The sequence below is a fragment of the Gavia stellata genome, chromosome 33 (genome assembly GCF_030936135.1).
Source record: "Gavia stellata isolate bGavSte3 chromosome 33, bGavSte3.hap2, whole genome shotgun sequence".
Taxonomy (NCBI): domain Eukaryota; kingdom Metazoa; phylum Chordata; class Aves; order Gaviiformes; family Gaviidae; genus Gavia; species Gavia stellata.
In genome coordinates this window covers 3,023,406-3,042,743 of record NC_082626.1, presented here as the reverse complement: position 1 = coordinate 3,042,743, position 19,338 = coordinate 3,023,406, and the positions used below count along the sequence as shown (strand labels likewise).

The 19,338-nt window shown below is 70.5% G+C and overlaps 3 protein-coding genes across 6 annotated transcripts; 2 read left to right on the top strand and 1 right to left on the bottom strand.

Annotated features, from left to right (window-relative positions):
- Window positions 1–3,036: 3,036 nt before the first annotated feature.
- Window positions 3,037–7,039, top strand: MUC1 (mucin 1, cell surface associated). The gene is made up of 7 exons (XM_059832113.1): window positions 3,037–3,079; window positions 3,979–4,694; window positions 4,895–4,968; window positions 5,080–5,222; window positions 5,544–5,659; window positions 5,766–5,912; window positions 6,965–7,039. The coding sequence occupies exons 1-7, from the start codon at window positions 3,037–3,039 to the stop codon at window positions 7,037–7,039; spliced, it is 1,314 nt and encodes a 437-aa protein (XP_059688096.1).
- Window positions 7,040–10,585: 3,546 nt separating this feature from the next.
- Window positions 10,586–18,825, bottom strand: TRIM46 (tripartite motif containing 46). Of its 4 annotated transcripts, none has more exons than XM_059832171.1 (10): window positions 18,815–18,825; window positions 14,912–15,162; window positions 14,455–14,798; window positions 14,193–14,336; window positions 13,951–14,046; window positions 13,579–13,832; window positions 13,346–13,467; window positions 11,694–11,993; window positions 11,298–11,595; window positions 10,586–11,155 (listed from the first exon to the last, which is right to left on the bottom strand). In XM_059832171.1, exons 2-10 carry the CDS (start codon window positions 15,159–15,161, stop codon window positions 10,780–10,782), a joined length of 2,184 nt encoding a protein of 727 aa, XP_059688154.1. In that variant the 5' UTR covers window position 15,162; window positions 18,815–18,825; the 3' UTR covers window positions 10,586–10,779. The 4 variants fall into 4 exon arrangements, with proteins under 4 accessions (XP_059688154.1, XP_059688150.1, XP_059688152.1 ...); XM_059832167.1 differs by lacking the exon at window positions 18,815–18,825 and adding an exon at window positions 17,059–17,223 and having other exon boundaries at window positions 14,912–15,167; XM_059832169.1 differs by lacking the exon at window positions 18,815–18,825 and adding an exon at window positions 17,161–17,223 and having other exon boundaries at window positions 14,912–15,167.
- On the top strand, window positions 17,825–19,272 carry KRTCAP2 (keratinocyte associated protein 2). The gene is made up of 5 exons (XM_059832172.1): window positions 17,825–17,857; window positions 18,134–18,288; window positions 18,362–18,425; window positions 18,751–18,817; window positions 19,063–19,272. Exons 1-5 carry the CDS (start codon window positions 17,854–17,856, stop codon window positions 19,181–19,183), a joined length of 411 nt encoding a protein of 136 aa, XP_059688155.1. The 5' UTR covers window positions 17,825–17,853; the 3' UTR covers window positions 19,184–19,272.
- The last annotated feature ends 66 nt before the right edge of the window (window positions 19,273–19,338 follow it).

The window sequence follows — 19,338 nt, the reverse complement described above, 5'->3', positions numbered from 1 at the left end:
CTGCGGGGGGCCCGGTGCCCCGAGCGGGCGCTGCCCCCCACCCCCCCCCCCCCGGTGCTCTCGGCTCCGTCTCTCGGTGTCCTCCCGGTGGTCGTCGCGGGGGGGTGGGGGGAGCCCGGTGGGCGGCCGGTCCCACCGGCGGAGCCCGCGGCGGCGGGAGGCCGGGACGAGTGCAATATTGGTAGGTGAGAGCACAACACTGCACCGCATCCCGTCCCTCCCGCCGCCCCGGAGGGAGCGGAGCCGCCGCCGCCGCCGCCGCCGCTCGGGCCGTTCCGTGGGAACTGCGCGGCGCGCGCCGAACCCCGGCGGCAGTGCCCGGTCGTCATGGCGACGGGTGTCCCGGCAACGCGGCGGAATGTGCCCCCGCCCCGGAGCGCGCGGGGCCGGCACCGGCACCGGCCCGGCCCCCCCCCCCCCCCCCCCCCCGCCCCGCGGCGGCGGCGGCGGCGACAATGGGCGCGGCGGCGGTGGGCCCCCCTCTTAAAAGGGCAACGCGGCGGCCGCGGGGCAGCCCCGCCGGGGCCGGGGCCGGTGGTTGGGGGAGCGGCGGCCGCTGCCCCTTCCGGGACCGGGGCGGGCGGTGCCGGGGCATCACGGCGGCGCTGCGCGCACCTGCGCGGGGTCGGGACGGGTGAAATCACCGCTCGGTACCGAGCGCCCTCCCTCCCTCCGGGGGGTGCGCGGCGGGGCGGGGTGGGGCTCGTGCAGCCCCGGTCCCCGGCTGCGAGGGGCGTCCGCGGGGCTCTGGTCCCGGTGCCGCTCCCGGTGCCGCTCCCGGTGCCGCTCCCGGTGCCGTTCGGCGGGGCGAGCGTTGCGGGAGGCCGCGCCCGCCAGGGGGCGCCGCAGCTCCAGCGCCACCGGGCGGGGCGGGGCGCGGCGGGCGCGCGCGTGGGGGGGCGACACACACACACACACCCACACACACACACCCACACACACACCCACCCACCCACCCCCCCCCCCACCATCCCCCCACCCACCCACCCACCCACCCACACCCACACCCCCACACCCCCCCACCCCCACCCCCACCCACCCACCCACCCCCCCACACACACCCCCCCACACCACCACCCCTCCCACACACCCACCCACCCACCCCCACACCCCCACACACCCACCCACCCCCCACCCACCCCCCACCCACCCCACCCCCCACCCCCACCGCCGGCTCCGCTCAGCCCTGCGGGCACGCGTGGGTGCCGGCTACGGCCGAGGCGGGTGCTGGTGACCGGGGGTGCTGCCCTGGGTGGGTGCTGGGGTGCCCTTTCCCTCATGCCCCCACACAGTGCATCCTCTGGGGTGTTCCGCTGTGACCTTCAACCCTTGCTTTGGGGGGGGGACACACACTTGGGGACACGGACCGAACCGCAGCGGGGAGCCGGGGTTGGCACAGAGAGCAGAACGTGGCGGGCGTGGGAGGGTGCAGCACCCCGGGCGAAGGGCGGTGGGGTCAGCGTCGCCGTGTGGGACCCCCCTTCCCCACGGCTGGGGGGGGTCTCAGGGTGGTCGTGTGCACCCACAGCTTGCTGCCTGTCCCCTGCCTGCCTTCCCCTGGCTCAGCACCGAGGCTGTGGACCCCATCGGGGGATTGGGTGCGGCTGGGTCCCCTCGCACCCACGCTGACACCCAGGCCACCCGTCCCAGCCCCGCGGAGGGTGCCCTTCGCTCTGCTCCCATTGCACCGACACCGCAGAAACCCCCCAGCCCGGCCGGGGTGCTGGTTTGGCTCCACGTGGGGCCGGGCAGGATGCCGGGCTCCAGGGCCCCTGCCAAGCCGTCCTGGGAATTGGGGCCCTCCTGGGAATCGGGGCCGTCCTGAGAATTGGGACCCTCCCTGGGAATCAGGGCTGTCCTAGGAATTGGAGCCCTCCTGGGAATCGGCGCCCTCCCTGGGAATCGGGGCCATCCTAGGAATCGGGGCCCTCCCTGGGAATCGGGGCCGTCCTGGGAATCGGGGCCCTCCCTGGGAATCGGGGCTGTCCTAGGAATTGGGGCCCTCCCTGGGAATCGGGGCCGTCCTGGGAATCGGGGCTCTCCCTGGGAATCGGGGCCGTCCTGGGAATTGGGGCCCTCCCTGGGAATCGGGGCTCTCCCTGGGAATCGGGGCCGTCCTGGGAATTGGGGCCCTCCCTGGGAATCGGGGCTCTCCCGCAGGGCAGGAGCAGGGAGGGACCAGAAAGGCTGCTGTGGTCCGGCCGTGCCAGGAGCACGTGTCCCCAGGGAGGACGGGGGCTCTGCGCCCCAGCGCGGGTGGCACCTGGTACCTCTGGGGTGGAGCATCGGCATCCGGCTTGGCACCGGGCATCAGCCTGGGCTGGGGACCACGTCCTGAGTGGGAAGGGGGTCTTGTGCCCGCTGGGGGCCTCGTGCCCGGGGGGGGCTCTGGGATCTGTCGAGGTTACTGGGAGGTACTGGGATTTTGTGGGGCCCTGGACCCCGCCTGCGTAACCATTTCGGGGGGGCATCACCAGTGTTTATTTGAGTGTAGGGTGAGGCAGTGGGTGGCTGGTAATGATTAACCCCAGGCTAAGCCAGAGGATGAGGCCCCCCACAAGCGAGGGGCTGGGGGGCTCCGTCCCCTCGTGCTCCCCACCAGGTCCTGGGGGCTGTGGCTCAGCCCACGGGGTGGGCAGACGCTGCCCCTCACCCCTGCCCGGGGATGCCCGGCCGCTGCCCCTTGCCCGTGCCCCCGTCTGAGGCTGTGTCCACGCGTGGCACAAGGACGCTGCCGGCGGTGTCCCCCCGAGCCGGGGCACCGTGGGGGACCCAGCCTGGGGGGAGGATGCCGCTGGGGCCCCATCGGCAAGGCGGCACCCTGGTGCCCTGTGCCAAGCGGGGCGGAGGGACCCCCCCTCCCCGGGGCCAGCGGCGGGGTGGGGCCTCCCCACCTGCTCCAGGTGCTCTATAAAGCTCCCGCCGCTGCCGAACCGCCAGTTCCTGATCCCCGGATTGCGGAGCGCGCCACCGGCTAACGGGAGAGCAGCCGCCGCAAAGCCTTGAGAGGCGCCGGGACCACCCGGGACGAGTCCCATGGCGTTCACCACCCTTCTGCTGCTGCTGGCGCTGGGCGCAGGTGAGGGGCTGGGGCCAGCGGGACCCCAAGCTGGAGAGAGCGGGGCTGGGAGCCGGGCAGGCGGGGAGGTAATGGGGCATTGGGGACGGGAGCAGTGTCCCCTGGGCTGCTTTCTGAGCGGGGACTGGGAGACGCCAGAGCCGGTGGCCCTCGGCACGCCGGTGGCAGGGACATGGCCGTCTCTCCTGGTTTGGCCCCGGGGTGCAGTGCCCCAAGACCGGTTGTCCCCAGCAAAGCCGGGACCTGGGGACCTCGCTGTGGCTGCGGCCGCTCTTAGCCGTGTCCGAAAGGATCATCCAGGGCTGGGCAGCCGGGCTGTGCCGGGGCCAGCCGGAGCAGGCTGCGCCCGGGGCTCGCAGGCTGGTATGCAGGTGTGTCTCGGTGAGCCATCCGGACCCCGGGCTCTCCTCCAGTACCGCCGGCTCCTGCGGCACCCGATGGGAAACCAGCCGGAAACCGCCTGCGCTGGCCAGCAGCCAGGCCATGTGGGTCTGGGGGGGGCGCGGGTGGCACCCCACCCTCCCAGCCCAGCAACCCACAGCAAAGGAGGGTTTATCGGGGCAGAGGGGCTGTGCCCGAGCCCCGCAGCGTGGCAGGGTCCCGTCAGGAGCAGGGGCGGTCTGCAGGGCTGGGCATGGAGCCGGTGCCAGCTGCCCAGGTGGCACCGCCCAGACCCTCGGTGGTGCCACGTGTGCCCAGCATAAGCCCCAGTTGTGGGATGTTCCTGAAGATCTTGTCCTCGTGGCCAGCGAGAGCTGCCGGTGGTGGGCTCCCGGAGGTCGTGGTGCTTCTCGGCGCCTCGTGGCCCTGGTGACCGTCCAGCCAAGGAGACGTATGGTGTAAAACCTTCCCAAACCGATGCTGCAGTGCCAGCCGCCGACTCCTGGTGTTTCCTCTAGGTATGTGTGCCACGCTCACCACCGAGACCACCACAGAGACGACCACGACCGGCACAACCACTACGGAGACGACCACCACTGACACGACCACCACAGAGACAACCACTGAGACAACCACCGCTCCCATGACCGCCGCTCCGAACATCACCATCTCCAAAAACACAAGCGGCAACGGGACCCAAGCCTCCTCCCACACCACAGTCTTCCCCACCACGGGCAACACCACAAACTTCCAGTCCGGCAACAGCTCCTCAGGCAACGCCACAGCCAAGAGCACCGCGGTGCCTGTCTCTAGCAGCGCTGCCATCTCCCATGCCAGTGCCACCGCAAGCAGCAGCAACTGGGTCCCCCCCTTCGGCACCAACACAACCAACAGCAGCTCCACGGCTCCCACCTCCCCTGCAGGTGGTGGCACGGTGGTCCCCACCTCCAGCGCCAAAGGCAACGGGAGCAGCAGCACTCAGGTCATCCCCACACGGAAAACCTCTGTCGCCGCTCAGCGCAGCACGGCTCCCAGGCATACCCCCACGGCAGTGCTGGGCGGCGGCAGCAGCGCTCCCAACCCCAGCAAAACCACAGGCCTGCTTCCCTCCGCGGTCCAGCTGCTCCGCCGCGTCCCACTGTCCTTCCGCATCCTCAACAGGAGCTTCAACGAGAGCCTGCGCGACCCCACGTCGAAGGAGTACGTGAGCCTGAGCCACACTGTCTTGACCATGGTGAGTCCCAGCCCTGCCCGCGGGCAAACAAAGACCCCCTGGTCTGTGCTGGGAAGGAGCCGCCTCCCGTCGGGGCTCCCCATGGAAGTGCCCCGAGCATCCTCTCTGCCAGCCGCTTCGGCAGCCCCGGCCAGTCCCGCGAGGGGACGGGAGGGAGGGGGTGCCGGGGAGGTGGCAGTCACCCCCGTGCTTTGTTCCAGTTCGAATACGTCTTTGGCTGCGCGAGCTGCGTGGACAGGCAGACCTACAAGGGATGCAGCGAGCTCCATTTCAGGTGAGCGGGTCGGCGGCTCCGGCTGCGGAGGCCGGCGTGTCCCGGCTGTACGGTGCAGAGCCCCTCGCGGCGGGCGGTGATCCGGGCACTGACGCCTTCTCTCACGAGCAGCCAAGGCTCAGTGGAGGTGCAGTCCACCCTCGTGTTCGGGCATGGCAACAACACCGTCACCAGCAATGCCGCTGAGCAGCAGCTGAGGAACAGCCTGGATCAGAACGGCTTCATCATGGACCTGCAGCTGGCCAGCATCCAGAGTGAGCGGGAGCTTCGGGCTGGGGTTGCGAGGGGGGACGGAGCCCCACGGGGCTGCTTTGGGGGGGCTCTGCAAGCGCTGCCCCATCCTGGCCGGGGCAGGGAGGCTCCTTGGCGGTGGGACAGGCTCAGGGCGTGCAGCCGGCAGAGCTGATGCAGTGTCCCGGTGCCCGTGGCGGCCAGCGCTGGGAAGACCAACTGGACCCCGTGGAGGAGGGCTCATCCCCTCACGCCCTGTCCTGGGGGGTCTCTCGGGGCTGTTTGTCCCGGCCAGCCCTGCGGCTCTGCCCAGCGGTGCAGACACGGCTCTGGTCCTCTTTCAGGCACTGTGGAGGTGACGTCCCCGGCACCGGTGCCTGTGGTCCCGGATTGGGCCATTGCTCTGCTGGTCCTGGTCTGCATCCTGCTGCTGCTGAGCATCCTCACCTGTCTTCTGATGGTGAGTCCCCCGTCCCCGTCCCTGTCCTCACCTGCCTTCCGCTGCTGGGTCCCCTGTCCCCGTCCCCATGCCATCAGACCCCTGACCCCTTCCCTCTCCCCCCCAGACCACCTGTACCTGCCGCCGGAAAAGCCGAGGGAAGCTGGACCTGTTCAGCACGAAGGACTCTTACCACCCCATGGCCGAGTACCCCCAGTACCAGAGCCACGGGCGCTACGTGTCACCCAACAGCAAACCCAACCCCTACAGCCAGGTGAGAGCCGAGTGCCACCGTCCCCAGGGCTGCTCGCGCCCGGTATCCCAGCCGCTGCGGGGCTGGGGTGGTGCAGGGGAAGGTGGTTTTGGTGCAGCTGGGTCCCTTGACCGCTGGGTTAATGGCTAACGGAGCCGGTGGGGCAGGGGACGGGTGGCCCTGGGAGCCAGCCCCACGCCGGTCCGTTCCCAGCTGGGAGGTGAGCGTAACTTTCACGCCTGGATGGAGCAGCGGCGCTGGGTGCGCGGCCGGCGCTGGCAGACCCGGCCCGGCTCCAGGGAGCTCCCCGTGACCTTGGGCGGCTGCTCCCCCTGCTCCGGGCTGGGCAGGGGCCTCGCTGCCTGCCAGCGCTGCCCCTTCTCGGGCTCGGCTGCATCCCAGCCGGACCCTCACGTCTGCCGGAGTCGGAGCATCCTTATGCCATGGACGGGGAGTGGGGTTGGGGCTGGAGCTGGGGCAGTTCAGGGGTGGCAGGGGGCTGGGGGGCTGATCCCCGTATCCTGCACCCCATACCCCGCACCAGCGCCTCCGAAATGGGAGCTGCAGGTGCGGTGTCGGGAGCCACCCGCCCGCGCGAAGGGCTCCCGCAAGTGACGTGGGGTTTGGGGCGGCCGGCCAGCCCCGTCCCCCCCGGTGCACTGCGCTGCCTTCTGCGCCGGTGCTGCGGGCGGGGGCCGCATCCAGCTGCTTGGCTCCCTGCGAGCAGCTCGCCCTGTTCAAATAGCAGGGGCCCGGGTAAATATTTACCTTCGCTCTTGCCGGGCAGGCTTATCACGCAGGAGGAGAGGAACGCGGGGCCGCTTCGGCTTCTCTGCCAGCTCCTGCGCCCAGGCGGGCTCTGGGTGCCCGTGGGGGCTCTGGGTGCCCGTGGCCGGGGGAAGCTGCCCACTCTCCGGGGTGGGGTGCACATTTTTTGGCCAAGCCCAGCACCGGGCTGTCCGTGGCGCCCACGGTGAGGGTGTGGGGGTTCCCCCAGTGCCCCCGAGTGGGGGCTGAGGAGGGGGCTCAGCCCAGCCCGGCTCTGACACCCCCCTCCACCGCCCCCTCCCCAGGTGGCCAGCAGCAATGGCGCGGGGGCCGGCACCTTCACCTACACCAACCCCACCGCCGCCTCCGACAACCTCTGAGGGACGCGCCGGGACGGAGGGCGGCCGCCGAGGAGAGGGGGCAGCCACAGCCCCCCGCTCCCGGGGGAGCAGCACCGGCCCCGAGCGCGTCCCTCGGTGCTGCCGGGTCCCTCGCCGTGGGTAGTGGGAGCCGGATGGTTCTGGAACAGCCGGATTCGTGCGCATGACAGAACTGGATGAACAAAGATTCGGGGCGGGAGGAGGGTCTCCCGCACCCCGCCGGCCCCTGTGCTCGCTTGGCTGTGCACCCCCTGCTCCGCGCCGTGGGTGGGGGGGCCGGGCTCGCCCCCCCCCGCGCTCGCCCCTGGGGATTTAATTGCTCTTTTTGTGGTGTTATTTTATATAAATATATATATATGGGGTGTCGGCGCCGGGCTCGGCTCGTCAGGGAAGCGGGGTGGCAGGGTCCGCGGCCGTGGTGTATTTATCGCATTTCACAATAAAAGGATGGGTGCAGTCGGGCGCTGTGTGCCGCGGGGCTGCGGCGAGCCCCGGCACACCGTGATACCACCCCGGCTTCCCCAGCGTGCTGGGTGCCTCTCCTCTGGGGACTGACTCCCTTTCTGGCCCGGCGGCTGGTGGGACGTCCCCGGCGTGGCCGTCACCCACGTGGGTGACCTTGGCTCGAGGGGGCTGCTCTCGTTTCTTGGGCCGGGCAGACTTGGGGTTTGTGCTGGGGGTGTTTCTCACCCGCTGCCGTCATACCTGCAGTCACCCGCGTGCGGGTGGTGTCCCCGTCCCCTGCATTCCCCAGGTGTGACCGTGCCCTGCCGGGACACCGTCCCTCTCACCCACATCCCGCCCGCCTGTCCCGCACTCTCAGTTTCTGTCTCGTGAGCAAACACGCGTCTCGTTTGACGCAGCCGGTTATCCCGCGGCTGCACAAGTGGTCCGTAAAGGTGACGACGGGGCCATAAAACTGTGGGACGAGCGCCGGGAAGGCTGTATGTGCACCGCTGGCGTGCATGCGGCTGTGTCCGAGCCCGGCCGGTCCCACTCCCCTCCCCTGCCTGGTCTGGGTTTGGGATCCTGCAAACCCACGGATAAGCCCCAAAACGGCTTCTGGGACTGCCGGGAGGAAGGGGAGCGCGGTGGGGCTGTGGGCCATGCCGAGGGGCAGCGGGGTGGCCCTTGCAGGGCTGGGGACCGAAGCGGGACCTGGTCTGTCCAGCGTGGGGCCATGTGCCGGGCTGTGCCGGGGCTCGAGCCTTCGGGACGGCTGTGCCCCGAGCCGGGGAGCGGCCCCCCGGCAGTCCCGGTTTGGGCTGGGCCCACACTGGGGGCTGGGAGGGTTTTGGCAAGCACTGAAAAGCCAGAAAAACAAGGAAACAAACCTTCCCTAAAGAAATCCCTTGTGAGCTCAGGCGCGGGGCCAGCCGCTTCGCCGGGACCCAGCCCTGGGACCGGCCCGGTGGTGTGTGGCTGGTGGGTGCCACGGCTGCAGCACGTGGGATCCGGGTGGGGGGACGTGGGTGCCCGGGGACCCTGGCATATGCCGGGAGACACCTGGGCTGTGCCGGGGTGTAGGCGAGGGGCTGGGGGGGGCTCCAGGGCAGCTGGGGCTGCCCGGCGAGAGGGGGTGATGCAAGCCCCAAAGCTGGTGGGGGAGTTGGGGGGGGAGCTGGGGGGGGGCTCTGCTACTTTTGGTTTTCCATGTGCCTTGCTGATAGTCGGAGTTGCCAACAGCAACAGCGCAACCCAGCAGCCTTCCAGCCCGGCAGGCGCGGGGACGGGGGGGCTGCGGGGATGGGGGGCTGCGGGGATGGGGTGCACCCTGCATTAGGGCAGGTAGGGCAGGAGCTGGGGGGGCGGTTTGGTGCAGGGAGGGCTTGGAGGGGGGTCTTTGCATGCACATGAACAGCAGGATGATGGGGGGGGCACGACATGTGGTGCCGGATGCATGCCAGAAGGAAGGGGAAAAGCTAAAAAGAGCATCGAGGGTCGGTTGTGGCACAGTGTCACGTCCCATTCCCCCCCACACACCCCCCCAAGTCCTGCCACCCGCCGGGGATGGGGCCGTGTGCCCAGGGCAGGGCCCCGTGGGGTGCAGCCGTGGGGTGCAGGGGGGCTGCGTGAGGCTGCTGCCGCATGGGGTAGGGCTGCGTCTGCCCCCCCCCAGCCCTGGGCAGGGCCCGCAGGAATCGAAACAGGCGCCAGGGCTGGGCCCTACAAAGAGCTGCCTGTTCGCAGGGAGCCCGGCCCCACTGCCTCCGAACGGATGGGGCCCGTGTTCCCGGGGACAGGCGCCAGCCCAGGGCGGGGGTCTGGACCCACATGTGGCTCCTCTGCCTGCCACGCTGCTTCCCAGGGCCCCGTGGGATGCAGGTACCTGCGTGGGGGGGTTCCAGCCCCCATTAACCCACCCCAGCGCCATGCAGCCCCCCAAGCTGGACCAGCCACGCTTGGGACCCCCCGCTGATGCTATAGGGGGTTTCTCTAGGCCTGGCAGGGAGACGGTCCCCACTGGCAGCCGGTCCAGGAGCACCCCGACACCGGGACGGTGGCAGTGGCCACGTGGCCGGGCAGAGCACGGGCAGGGACCGGACACGTCAGCGCTGCCCGGGCTGCCCTGGGCCCTTCCCTGGGCAGGATTGGCCCCTGCTGGCTACGGCCCGAAGGACAGCCCTGCCCCACGGCCTCGCTGCCAGGGCCAGCCCCACGGCCTCACCGACGGGCACCGCACCCCGGGGAGCGGCCAGCACCCCACACAGCCCCCAGTGCCAGTGCTGCCTGTGGGGCGGCTGCCCTCTGCCGCGGGGTGGCTCTGGAGGAGTCTGGCATTGCAGTTTATTGTAGGAAACCATGAAAATACAGCAATTGTAACAGAACCCTGGAGAAACTACAGCAGCTCGGACGGATCCCGGCACGGGAACACCGGCACGGGCCCCTGCGGTGGATGGCAGCCCCATGCGGCTCCTGGCCGGGTCAGATCCCAACCCCGTGGCCCCAGCCTGCACCGGCTGTTTGCAGTTTGGCACGGCGCGGTGTAAGGGGGACCAAGCGTCTCCCACCGGAGCACGTGCAGGCAGCAAATGGGCCGGCGCACCGTGCAGGCAGGGGCACAGGCAGGGCTGGCCGAGCGCACGGCTTCCCTGGGGACACGGCAGAGCAGCCAGCGGCACTCTGCGGCCCCAGGGGAGCCCCGGGGCCACAGCCCAGCAGCCCGTGGGAGGGAGCCGGTGGCGGCTGTGCCTGGCTGCAGTGTCTGTGCCCGGCTGCGGCGTCGCAGCCGGGTGAGCCACATTGAAAATGAGCCATTTTAAAAAAATGTCTTCACACCTCGTTCCAGCCCAGCCTCCCCCCACCCTCTCTCCCCAAGCCCAGCTGCCTCCCCCACCCCAGCCAGCACCCAACCTCTCCCCCCCACCATCACTCCCACCGTCACCTGCCGCCCCCCTCCCCGCGCAGCCCCCCGTCCCACTCGCACCCCCCTCCCTTGTCCATCTCTAGGGCTGACCCTCTGCCAGGACCTGGCGTGCACCCTCTGCCCAGCCCTGCCCGCAGCCTCGAGCCAAGCTGGGGAAAGGGGCAGGCCGATGGGGAGAGGAGGGGACGGCAGAGCTGTCCCCGTCCCCCCCATCCCACGAAACAAACGCCTGGCTTGCTCCCAGCCAGCGGCAGGGTCGGGGCTGCCCTCGCTGTGCTCTGCTCCCTGCTCGCTCGTGTGCCCCCCAGGCCCTGGAGCTTGCCGAGCAATTGGGGGTCACAGCCGGCGCGCATGCGCGGAGCACGGGCACGGCTCAGTCCAGCTTGGCGAAGCCCCCGATGGTCACTTTACGCTCCTGCTTGTTGGCCACCAACTCCTGGAGATGCAGGGCACCCCCTCCGATGAAGCAGAAGGCAGGGCAGACGGGCCCTGAACAGTCCACGCCGCACTCCCAGAGCTCGCGGAAGGAGACGGCGTCGTAGAAGCTCACCTTGCCCTGTTCGTAGTCCAGGCAGATGCCGATGCGCGGGGGCAAGGGCACGGTGCAGCCGTTGGGGTCGCGAGAGGTGAGCGCCGACCCGTGTGAGAGCAAGATCTTGCCCATGCCGATGGTGAGGAAGGCGTAGGGCGGGGGCGCCTCCACCGTCGTGTCCTCCGCCCCGCTGTCGTGGCCGCTGTCGGGGTCGTACCTGCGGTGGGGGGACGGCTGAGTCCCGGCGCGGACACGCGAGGGACAGGCTGGGGCTCCCCTCCGCGCCCCAGCGCCGGCGCCCAGCGGGGAGGCAGGAAGAGGCGGAGGACCCCCCGTTCACCCACCGAACCCCCGCTCACCTGGGGCTCACCACGTCCTGCGGCACCTGGAACCACTCCTGCAGCTTGCTCTCCAGCCCCACGCCCACCTTGACCAGGTAGGAGCTGGGGTCCACGCAGCAGGCCCAGTAGCTCTTGCCCTGCGTGATGGCCACGTCGCCGATGACCAGGTCGATGGAGAGGTGGCAGCTGGTCATCAGGCGCTCGGCGGCGAAGAGCATGGGGATGCCGGGGACGCTGCGCACGGCGCGCTGGTCCTTGCTGATGGCCAGCCGGTCCCGGTTGAAGCCCCAGCGGTTGTCCAGGAAGAAGTTGAGGACTGCAAGGAGGAGAGGAGAGAAGAATGGGTGAGAGGGACGGCGCAAGCGGCCGGCGGGGTGCTCTGGATCTGTGCTTCGAGCCCCCGGCACCCCTCACCTGGGGCGGGCGGTGTGTGCAGGTAGATGTCCTCGCTGTACTCCCCGAAGCCCGCCTTGTTGCAGCCCTTCACCCGGAGCACGTAGACGCTGTCGGTGTCCAGGTACTCCACGAGGGCGCTGGTGCCGCGCACCTCCTCCCGCCGCTGCCACAGCTTCAGCCCCTTGGCCTTGGCGTCCGTCTTGCGGTACTCCACCGTGTAGTGCCAGGCGGGCGGCGAGTGCTGTGGCAGCCGCCAGCACAGGAAGATCTGGTCGTAGGCGTAGGTGCGTTGCGTGTCGATGACGGGGGCCTCGGGTGCTGCGGGGAGAGGCACCGGCGGGCATCAGGCAGCATCCCCCCCGCCGGCAGGCGGGGAGGCGGCCAGACGCAGGGAGGGGGCATTCCGGACGGACGCACGGACGCACAACCAGCAGGAGTCTAGGGGGATCTGACTGCGGAGACTGTGTGTAGGCACCAGAGGAGAGCGAGAGTCGGGGAGACAGAGGAGCTCGCTGCTGTGGGGCTCCAGGGACCAGACAGGCTGAGTGCAAGTCGGGGAGGGAGGAGAGAGAGAGAGAAAGAGAGAGGATGGAGGCAGCAGGAGAGGAGGAGGGGAGGAGATGGGGATGGCAGCGTGGTGTGAAGATGCCGGCAGCGCGGTGGGAGTGGGGCAGAAGGGTGGGAAGGAGGGGCGGAGAGATGAGGGGATGGCAGGCGGAAGTGGGGCAAGGAGGGGGATGGAAATGGGGCAAGGAGGGGGATGGAAATGGGGCGAGAGGGTGACAGAAATGGGGCAGGGAGGTGGAGACGGGGCGAGAAGGGGACGGAAATGGGGCGAGAAGGGAAACGGAAATGGGGCAAGGAAGGGGATGGAGGTGGGGTGAGGAGGGGGACGAAATGGGGCGAGGAAGGGGACGGAGATGGGGCGAGGAGGGGGACGGAGATGGGGTGAGGAAGGGGACGGAGATGGGGCGAGGAGGGGGACGGAGATGGGGCGAGGAAGGGGACGGAGATGGGGCGAGGAGGGGGACGGAGATGGGGGACGAAGGGCAGGAGGAGCGGCAGCAGAAGGGGGGGCAGGCAGAGCCACCGCCTGCCACTGCCAGCGGGCAGGACGGGGATGGAGGATGGCGGCGGAGCGGGGACGGGGCAGGAGCGGGGATGGAGGGATGGGACAGAGAGAGCGGGGCCGGCTCTGGGGCAGGGATGTGACTTGCCTCAGTTACTTCGGTGACGACTCAGCAGCGGCCGCAGCCTATAAACAAAGAGAGGTAGAAGCAGGTCTGAAAACTGTTGCCAGCGGGTCCGGCAGGGCCACGCGGCTCCTGCCCTGCGGGGAAGCGCCTGCCCTGCAGCGGGGCAGCCTCCGCTCCGTACTCACCCTCCGGCGCTCCTGCTGCCCTTACCTGGCACCTCGGCCCTGCCTGTCCTGCCCCCCGGCCCGGCCGCCCTGGCACAGGGCAGGGGCAGGGATCGCTTTGGGGGCTGCTGGGGCGAGGGCCGTCCCTGACGGGGAGGGGGGACCGGCAGATCCGCGAGCGCCCGCCCGAGCGCAGCCCTCGGCGGCCGTGGCTGAGCTCCGGTTCCGAGGCGGGCAGGGAGCCGCTCTGCCCGCAGGGGCTGCACCTCCGTACGGGGCACAGCCGGTGCCCGGGTCCTGCTGCCTTTACCTCGGATGAAAGCCAGGTCGGTGAGCAGCTTCAGCTCCCTGCTGACATCCAGCTGGAAGTGGCTGAAAGAGGCCGTGGCTGCAGGACGGAAGCTCTGCAGCGAGTCGGTGGCCCTGAGGATCCTGCGGCACCGGAGAGCAGGGACGTCAGGGTGGTACGTGGCGGCCGCCTTGGGCACCAGCGGACCCTGACCCCCGCCCCGGCAGCCCACCAGGATCCCCGCAGCCCGGTACCTGTTGTGCAGCTGCTTGGCAGCCTGGACGAAGCAGGGGTGGTCGGTCTCCTTCAACACCTCCTGGGCGTAGCCCACCATGCCCGAGTTCTCCAGCATGGCCTGGTGCTCCTGAATCTGGCAGTGCAGGCTGGCCAGCCGCTCCTGCTGGCACTCCTCGATCGCCTGCAGCAGGGTCGCCCGCTTCTCCTCCAGCATGGCGCACAGCCCCTGGATCAGCTGCGACACCTCCTCCTTGGCCTGCGAGCCGTTCACCTGCAGAGCACGGCGGGGTCAGCGTGCCGCACGCCCCGGCGCGGAGAAGGGACCCGCCTGGCAGCGCCAACCCCAGCTAGGGACAGCTCGGGGACAGGCAGGCACCTTCCGTCCTCACCTCCGTGTGCTTCACCGTCTCCTCCAGCTCCGCAATCTGGGTCTGCACCGTGTCCTGGCTGCTCAGGATGTAGGCGAGGCTCTTCGTCAGCTTCTCCTGCAGGGAAGGAGGTGAGGCGAGGTGCCGGCAACCCCCACATCCCCGACCTGCACACCCCATCTGTGCCGGGGCTCCGCCGGTGCCCCCGATTCCTCCCCGCCGAGCCCCGTCCCTGCCCCGAGCGTGGCCCCCGCAGCCCTTACCCTGAGGGCCTGGTAGGCGCTGAGCACCGGGGTGATCTTGTGGCTGGTGTGAGTGCGTCGCACGCGGCAGAGCTGGCACACCAGCCGCTGGCAGGTCTTGCAGTAGTGAGTCACCTCCTCCTTGTGCTCCGGGCACATCAGCCCCTGCGCCGGCACAGGGAAGCTCAGCGGGGCTCTGCGCTCACCCCCCTGCCAGAATCCACCCCCCGGGCACCCATGAAATCCCAGGCGGGGAAGGAAGACCCCGACGGGGAGGTCGTACCTTGGGGCGGAAGGTGAGGGTGGGGGGTGTGGGCTCGTGCTGGGCTTTCTGGGTGCCCCAGGGGTGGTAGAGCTTGAAGCACTCGTTGCAGAAGCTGGACTTGCACTCGGTGCAGCCCTTGGTGGCCTCCAGCTGCGGGGGCTTGCAGAACTGGCACATGATGGCGGCGCTGATGTTGATGGTCTGGCGGTAGCGCTCCACCACCCGCTCCAGCGTCAGGTTGCGGAAGAGGCTGCCCAGGCCCCGCTCGCCCAGGTCCACATCCCGCTGGCAGGCCGGGCAGGGGAAGCTGACGGTCTGGGGGTGCACGGTGCCCCGCTTGCGCCCCGGGTAGGTGCCGAAACCTGCGGGAGGGAGGCGGGGAGGGCGTCAGGCGGGGCGCGGCGCCCCAGAGCCGCTCGGCCCTCCCACGGGACGACCCGCCGAGCCCCGTCCCCGTCCCCTCTGGCTCTCCCACCTGATTTCAGGAGGCGGTCGAGGCGGTCGGGCTTGGGGACGGCCCGGCGTCCCAGGCGGGGGCTGCGGGTGGCGGGGGTGGCGGCGGGCGAGGTGGGCTCGGAGGTGGGGTCGCAGCAGAGGTAGCCGTGCTGCAGCAGCACCTCGCTGGCGCAGACGTGGCAGACGTTGTGCGCGCAGGGCAGGGCCAGCGGCTGCTTGTACATCTCCTTGCACACCGGGCAGACCAGCTCCCGCTCCATGTTCTTCATGCTGGTCTGGGGAGAGAGGGGGGAACGTCACCCGCCGGGGACGGGACCGGGGCACGATGGGGACTGGGGTTGGGATCGGGACCGGGTCAGGGCTGGGACCAGCATCAGGATCAGGACCAGCACTGGGAACAGCACCAGGATGGGGACCAGGGCTGCGTTTGGGGCTGGGGCCGGCACCAGGGCCAGGACTGGGACCAGCACTGGGACCAGAGCCAGGACCAGCACCAAGTCCGTGATCAGGCCTGGGAACAGCACCAGGGCCAGGGCCAGGATCAGGACCAGCACTGGGACCAGGGCTGGGATGGGGACCAGGACTGGGACCAGGATGAGGACCAGCATCAGGGCCAGGATCAGGACCAGGACCAGGATCAGGATCAGGCCTGGAACATCACCAGGGCCAGGACTGGGACCAGCACCACGGCTGGGATCAGGATCAGCACTGGGACCATCACCAGGGCCAGGATTAGGACCAGCACTGGGACCAGCACCAGGATGGGGACTAGGGCTCCGATTAGGCTGGGGGCTGGAGCCAGCACCAGGGCCAGGACTGGGACCAGCACTGGGACCAGAGCCAGGACCAGCACCAAGTCCATGATCAGGCCTGGGACCATCACCAGGGCCAGGATCAGGACCAGCACTGGGACCAGGGCTGGAATGGGAACCAGGACTGGGACCAGGATGAGGACCAGCACCAGGGCCAGGATCGGGACCAGCACTGGGACCAGGATCGGGACCAGCACTGGGACCAGGGCTGGAATGGGAACCAGGACTGGGACCAGGATGAGGACCAGCACCAGGGCCAGGATTGGGACCAGCACTGGGACCAGGATCAGGACCAGCACTGGGACCAGGGCTGGAATGGGGACCAGGACTGGGACCAGGATGAGGACCAGCATCAGGGCCAGGATCGGGACCAGCACTGGGACCAGAGCCAGGACCAGCACTGGGACCAGGGCTGGAATGGGAACCAGGACTGGGACCAGGATGAGGACCAGCACCAGGGCCAGGATCGGGACCAGCACTGGGACCAGAGCCAGGACCAGCACTGGGACCAGGGCTGGAACGGGGACCAGGACTGGGACCAGGATGAGGACCAGCATCAGGGCCAGGATCGGGACCAGCACTGGGACCAGGGCTGGAATGGGAACCAGGACTGGGACCAGGATGAGGACCAGCACCAGGGCCAGGATCGGGACCAGCACCAGGGCCAGGATCAGGACCAGCACTGGGACCAGGGCTGGAATGGGGACCAGGACTGGGACCAGGATGAGGACCAGCACCAGGGCCAGGATCGGGACCAGCACTGGGACCAGGATCGGGACCAGCACTGGGACCAGGGCTGGAATGGGGACCAGGACTGGGACCAGGATGAGGACCAGCACCAGGGCCAGGATTGGGACCAGCACTGGGACCAGGGCTGGAATGGGGACCAGGACTGGGACCAGGATGAGGACCAGCACCAGGGCCAGGATCGGGACCAGCACTGGGACCGGAGCCAGGACCAGCACCAAGTCCATGGTCGGGCCTGGGACCAGCACCAGGGCCAGGATCAGGACCGGCACCGGGATGAGGGCTGGGATGGGGACCAGGGCTGGGATCGGGATGGGGATTGGGGCTGGGGCCGGCACTGGGACCAGCACCAGGACTGGGACCAGTACCGGGACAGCCACCAGGATCGCAGCCAGGATGGGGACCGGGCCCCCCGCCCACCGGTGTGCAGGCAGCTCCCGGTGCTCCCGGTGCTCCCGGCCCCGGGATAACACGGTGCGGGGGGGGGCCCGGTGTCGGCCTTCCCCGGGGACGGCCGCCCGACGGCCCCAGGCCCGGTGGGTCGGGGCGCGGGGCCGAGGCCTTGCCGCGGCCTGCCCGGCCCTCAAGGGCACCCCCGCCATCCCGCCCGCCTCCGCCATCGGGCCCCGCCGCGTTGCCATGGCGACGCCGGTCCCAGGGGAGCGCGGCCCCGCGGTTGCCCCCCCCCCCTCCCACCGCCGCCGCTTACGCTGATGCGGACGAGCGCGTCCATGATGGAGGTGAAGGTCTGCAGGTCCTCGCCTTCGGCCATGGCTCCGCTCCCGGCGCCGGTCCCCGCGGCGGCGGCGGCAGCAGCGGCGGCCGCGGACGCCCCGGTCTGTTGCAGGCAGCGGCGGAGCCGGGGGGAGGGCGCGGGGCGGCGGCGCGCATGCTCGGCGGGACCCGCCCCGGCGGCGGCGGCGGCGGGGGGGCGGCGGGGGGCGGCGGCGGCGACGGCGGGGCGGCACCGGGAGGCTCCCGCCGCAGCCCCGGGCACCCCCCGCCGGGCCCGTGCGGACGGCAGCGCGGCTCGGGGTGCGGCGCCCGGGGCGGACCCCGGGCGGGCCGAGCGGGGCGCCGGGAAAGGGGCCGGGACCGGTACCGGGGCTGCGGAGGGGGGGGGTGTCCGCGCCCCCGCCCCGGGGCCGCCCGCTGCGCCTCTCCCCGCCGCCGGGGGGCGCGCGAGCCGGTGGGGCCTGCAGCGCCGCGCCCAGCCGCCAGGGGGCGCCCGAGCCCGCCGGAGCGCTGCGCCCGCGGGGCGGGGAGCGCCAGCGCATGCGCATTGTCTCTCCCCCCCACGCCTGATGCCGTGTCCCTCCCGGCGCGGCCGCAGTGCGCCTGCGCGGGCCGGTGGCAGCGGGACGGGCCTGGGCCGGTGCCGGGGGCGACGCCGCGGGGCACCATGGGTAACGGGGACGGTGGTCGGGGCACGGGGCGGCCAAGGCGGGCCTGGGGGGGCGGCCGAGGCCTGCGGGGTGGGCCTGGGCCCGGGGGGCGGCCAGGGCCAGGGGGCTGCCGGGGCCTGCGGGAAGGCCTGGGCCCAGGCCCGGGGGCAGGCCGGGGCCCGGGTGCTGCTGGCCAGGCCGAGGCCCGGGAAGCGGCCTTGGCCCCGCGGTCCCTGTCGCCGTGGCAGCAGGGGCCCCGGTCCCGGCAGCCTTGCTGAGGTGACACCGTGGCCCCAGCCGTAGGCACGGGCACCTCCCTGGCGCTCTCCTCGCTGCTCTCGCTGCTGCTCTTCGCCGGGATGCAGATGTACAGCCGGCAGCTGGCCTCCACCGAGTGGCTGACCATCCAGGGCGGGCTGCTGGGCTCCGCGCTCTTCGTCTGCTCCCTCACCGTATCCTTTGGGGCGGCGGGGAGCGGGGCTGGGGGTGCAGCGCCCCGTTCTGTCCCTTAACCCTCCGGGCCAGGCCTTCAACAACCTGGAGAACCTCGTCTTCGGCAAAGGCTTCCAGGCCAAGATATTCCCCGAGAGTGAGTGCTGCGGAGGGGTGCGGGGCGGGGAGGAGTGGGAGCACGCCGTTGTCCCAAGGCGTCGGGTGTGCCGGCCCGCAGCAGGGCCAGGTTTGCGAAGGGCCTGCGGCGGGGCCCTGCCCCGTGTGTGCTCTGCCTGTGGGACCGCAGGGTCCCGGCCCTGCCCTGGAGGAAGGGCCACCCTGGTAGTTCCCCCGGAGCTTTTCTCATTCTGTGGGTAGGTTTGTCCTCCTGCATCGCTGCGGCCCTGGCCCCCACTACTCTGAGGCTGACGTGTTGGGGCAGCGTGACTGCATCTTTTATCTCTCCTGTTTTTCCCCTGCAGTTCTCACCTGCCTCTCGCTGGCTCTCTTTGCCTCCGGCCTCATTCACCGAGTCTGCGTGACCACCTGGTGAGTCCAGAGCCTGGCCTGGAGCAGCCGTCGTGCTGCTTCGGCTGCTGCCGGGGACCCTGATGGCTCGTGCTTGGCGATTGGGAGGGGAGTGGGGCACGGGGCAGGGCCACGGCTGGTCAGGGACCCCCAGGGTGTCCAGTGTTGGGAACCGCAGCGGGGGCGAAGGGGAAGGTGTTGGTCCAGCCCTGGCGTGTTCCTGCCCGCCAGCAGCTGAGCAGCCTCTTCCCTTCTTTTCCTCGCAGCCTCATCTTCTCCATGGTTGGCCTCTACTACATCAACAAGATCTCCTCTACCCTCTACCAGTCCGCAGCACCCATCGCTGCTCCCGCCAAGGCTGTCGGCAAAGGCAGGAAGAGGAATTGATGTCCTGCGGCCCCTTCCCCGGGGCAGCCCCCTCCCCGCTGGGCCGGACTGGGGCTCTCAGCCGCCCAATAAAGCCATTTCTTTGTAGTTCCTTGTCCGCAGCTGCCGCGGGTTTGGTTCCTCCGCCGGCTCTCGGCCCCGTTTCCTCGCGCCGC

Coding starts and splice junctions, on each gene's coding strand:
- MUC1 (XM_059832113.1), top strand. CDS start 3,037: ATGGCGTTCACCACCCTTCTGCTGCTGCTGGCGCTGGGCGCAG. Junction 4,969..5,079: donor TGCAGCGAGCTCCATTTCAG/GTGAGCGGGTCG, acceptor TCTCACGAGCAG/CCAAGGCTCAGTGGAGGTGC. Junction 5,223..5,543: donor GCAGCTGGCCAGCATCCAGA/GTGAGCGGGAGC, acceptor GTCCTCTTTCAG/GCACTGTGGAGGTGACGTCC.
- TRIM46 (XM_059832167.1), bottom strand. CDS start 17,223: ATGGCCGAAGGCGAGGACCTGCAGACCTTCACCTCCATCATGGACGCG. Junction 14,799..14,911: donor CGACCGCCTCCTGAAATCAG/GTGGGAGAGCCA, acceptor TCCCTCCCGCAG/GTTTCGGCACCTACCCGGGG. Junction 14,337..14,454: donor CCCTCACCTTCCGCCCCAAG/GTACGACCTCCC, acceptor GTGCCGGCGCAG/GGGCTGATGTGCCCGGAGCA.
- KRTCAP2 (XM_059832172.1), top strand. Junction 18,426..18,750: donor GGCCAAGATATTCCCCGAGA/GTGAGTGCTGCG, acceptor TTTCCCCTGCAG/TTCTCACCTGCCTCTCGCTG. Junction 18,818..19,062: donor CGAGTCTGCGTGACCACCTG/GTGAGTCCAGAG, acceptor TTTTCCTCGCAG/CCTCATCTTCTCCATGGTTG.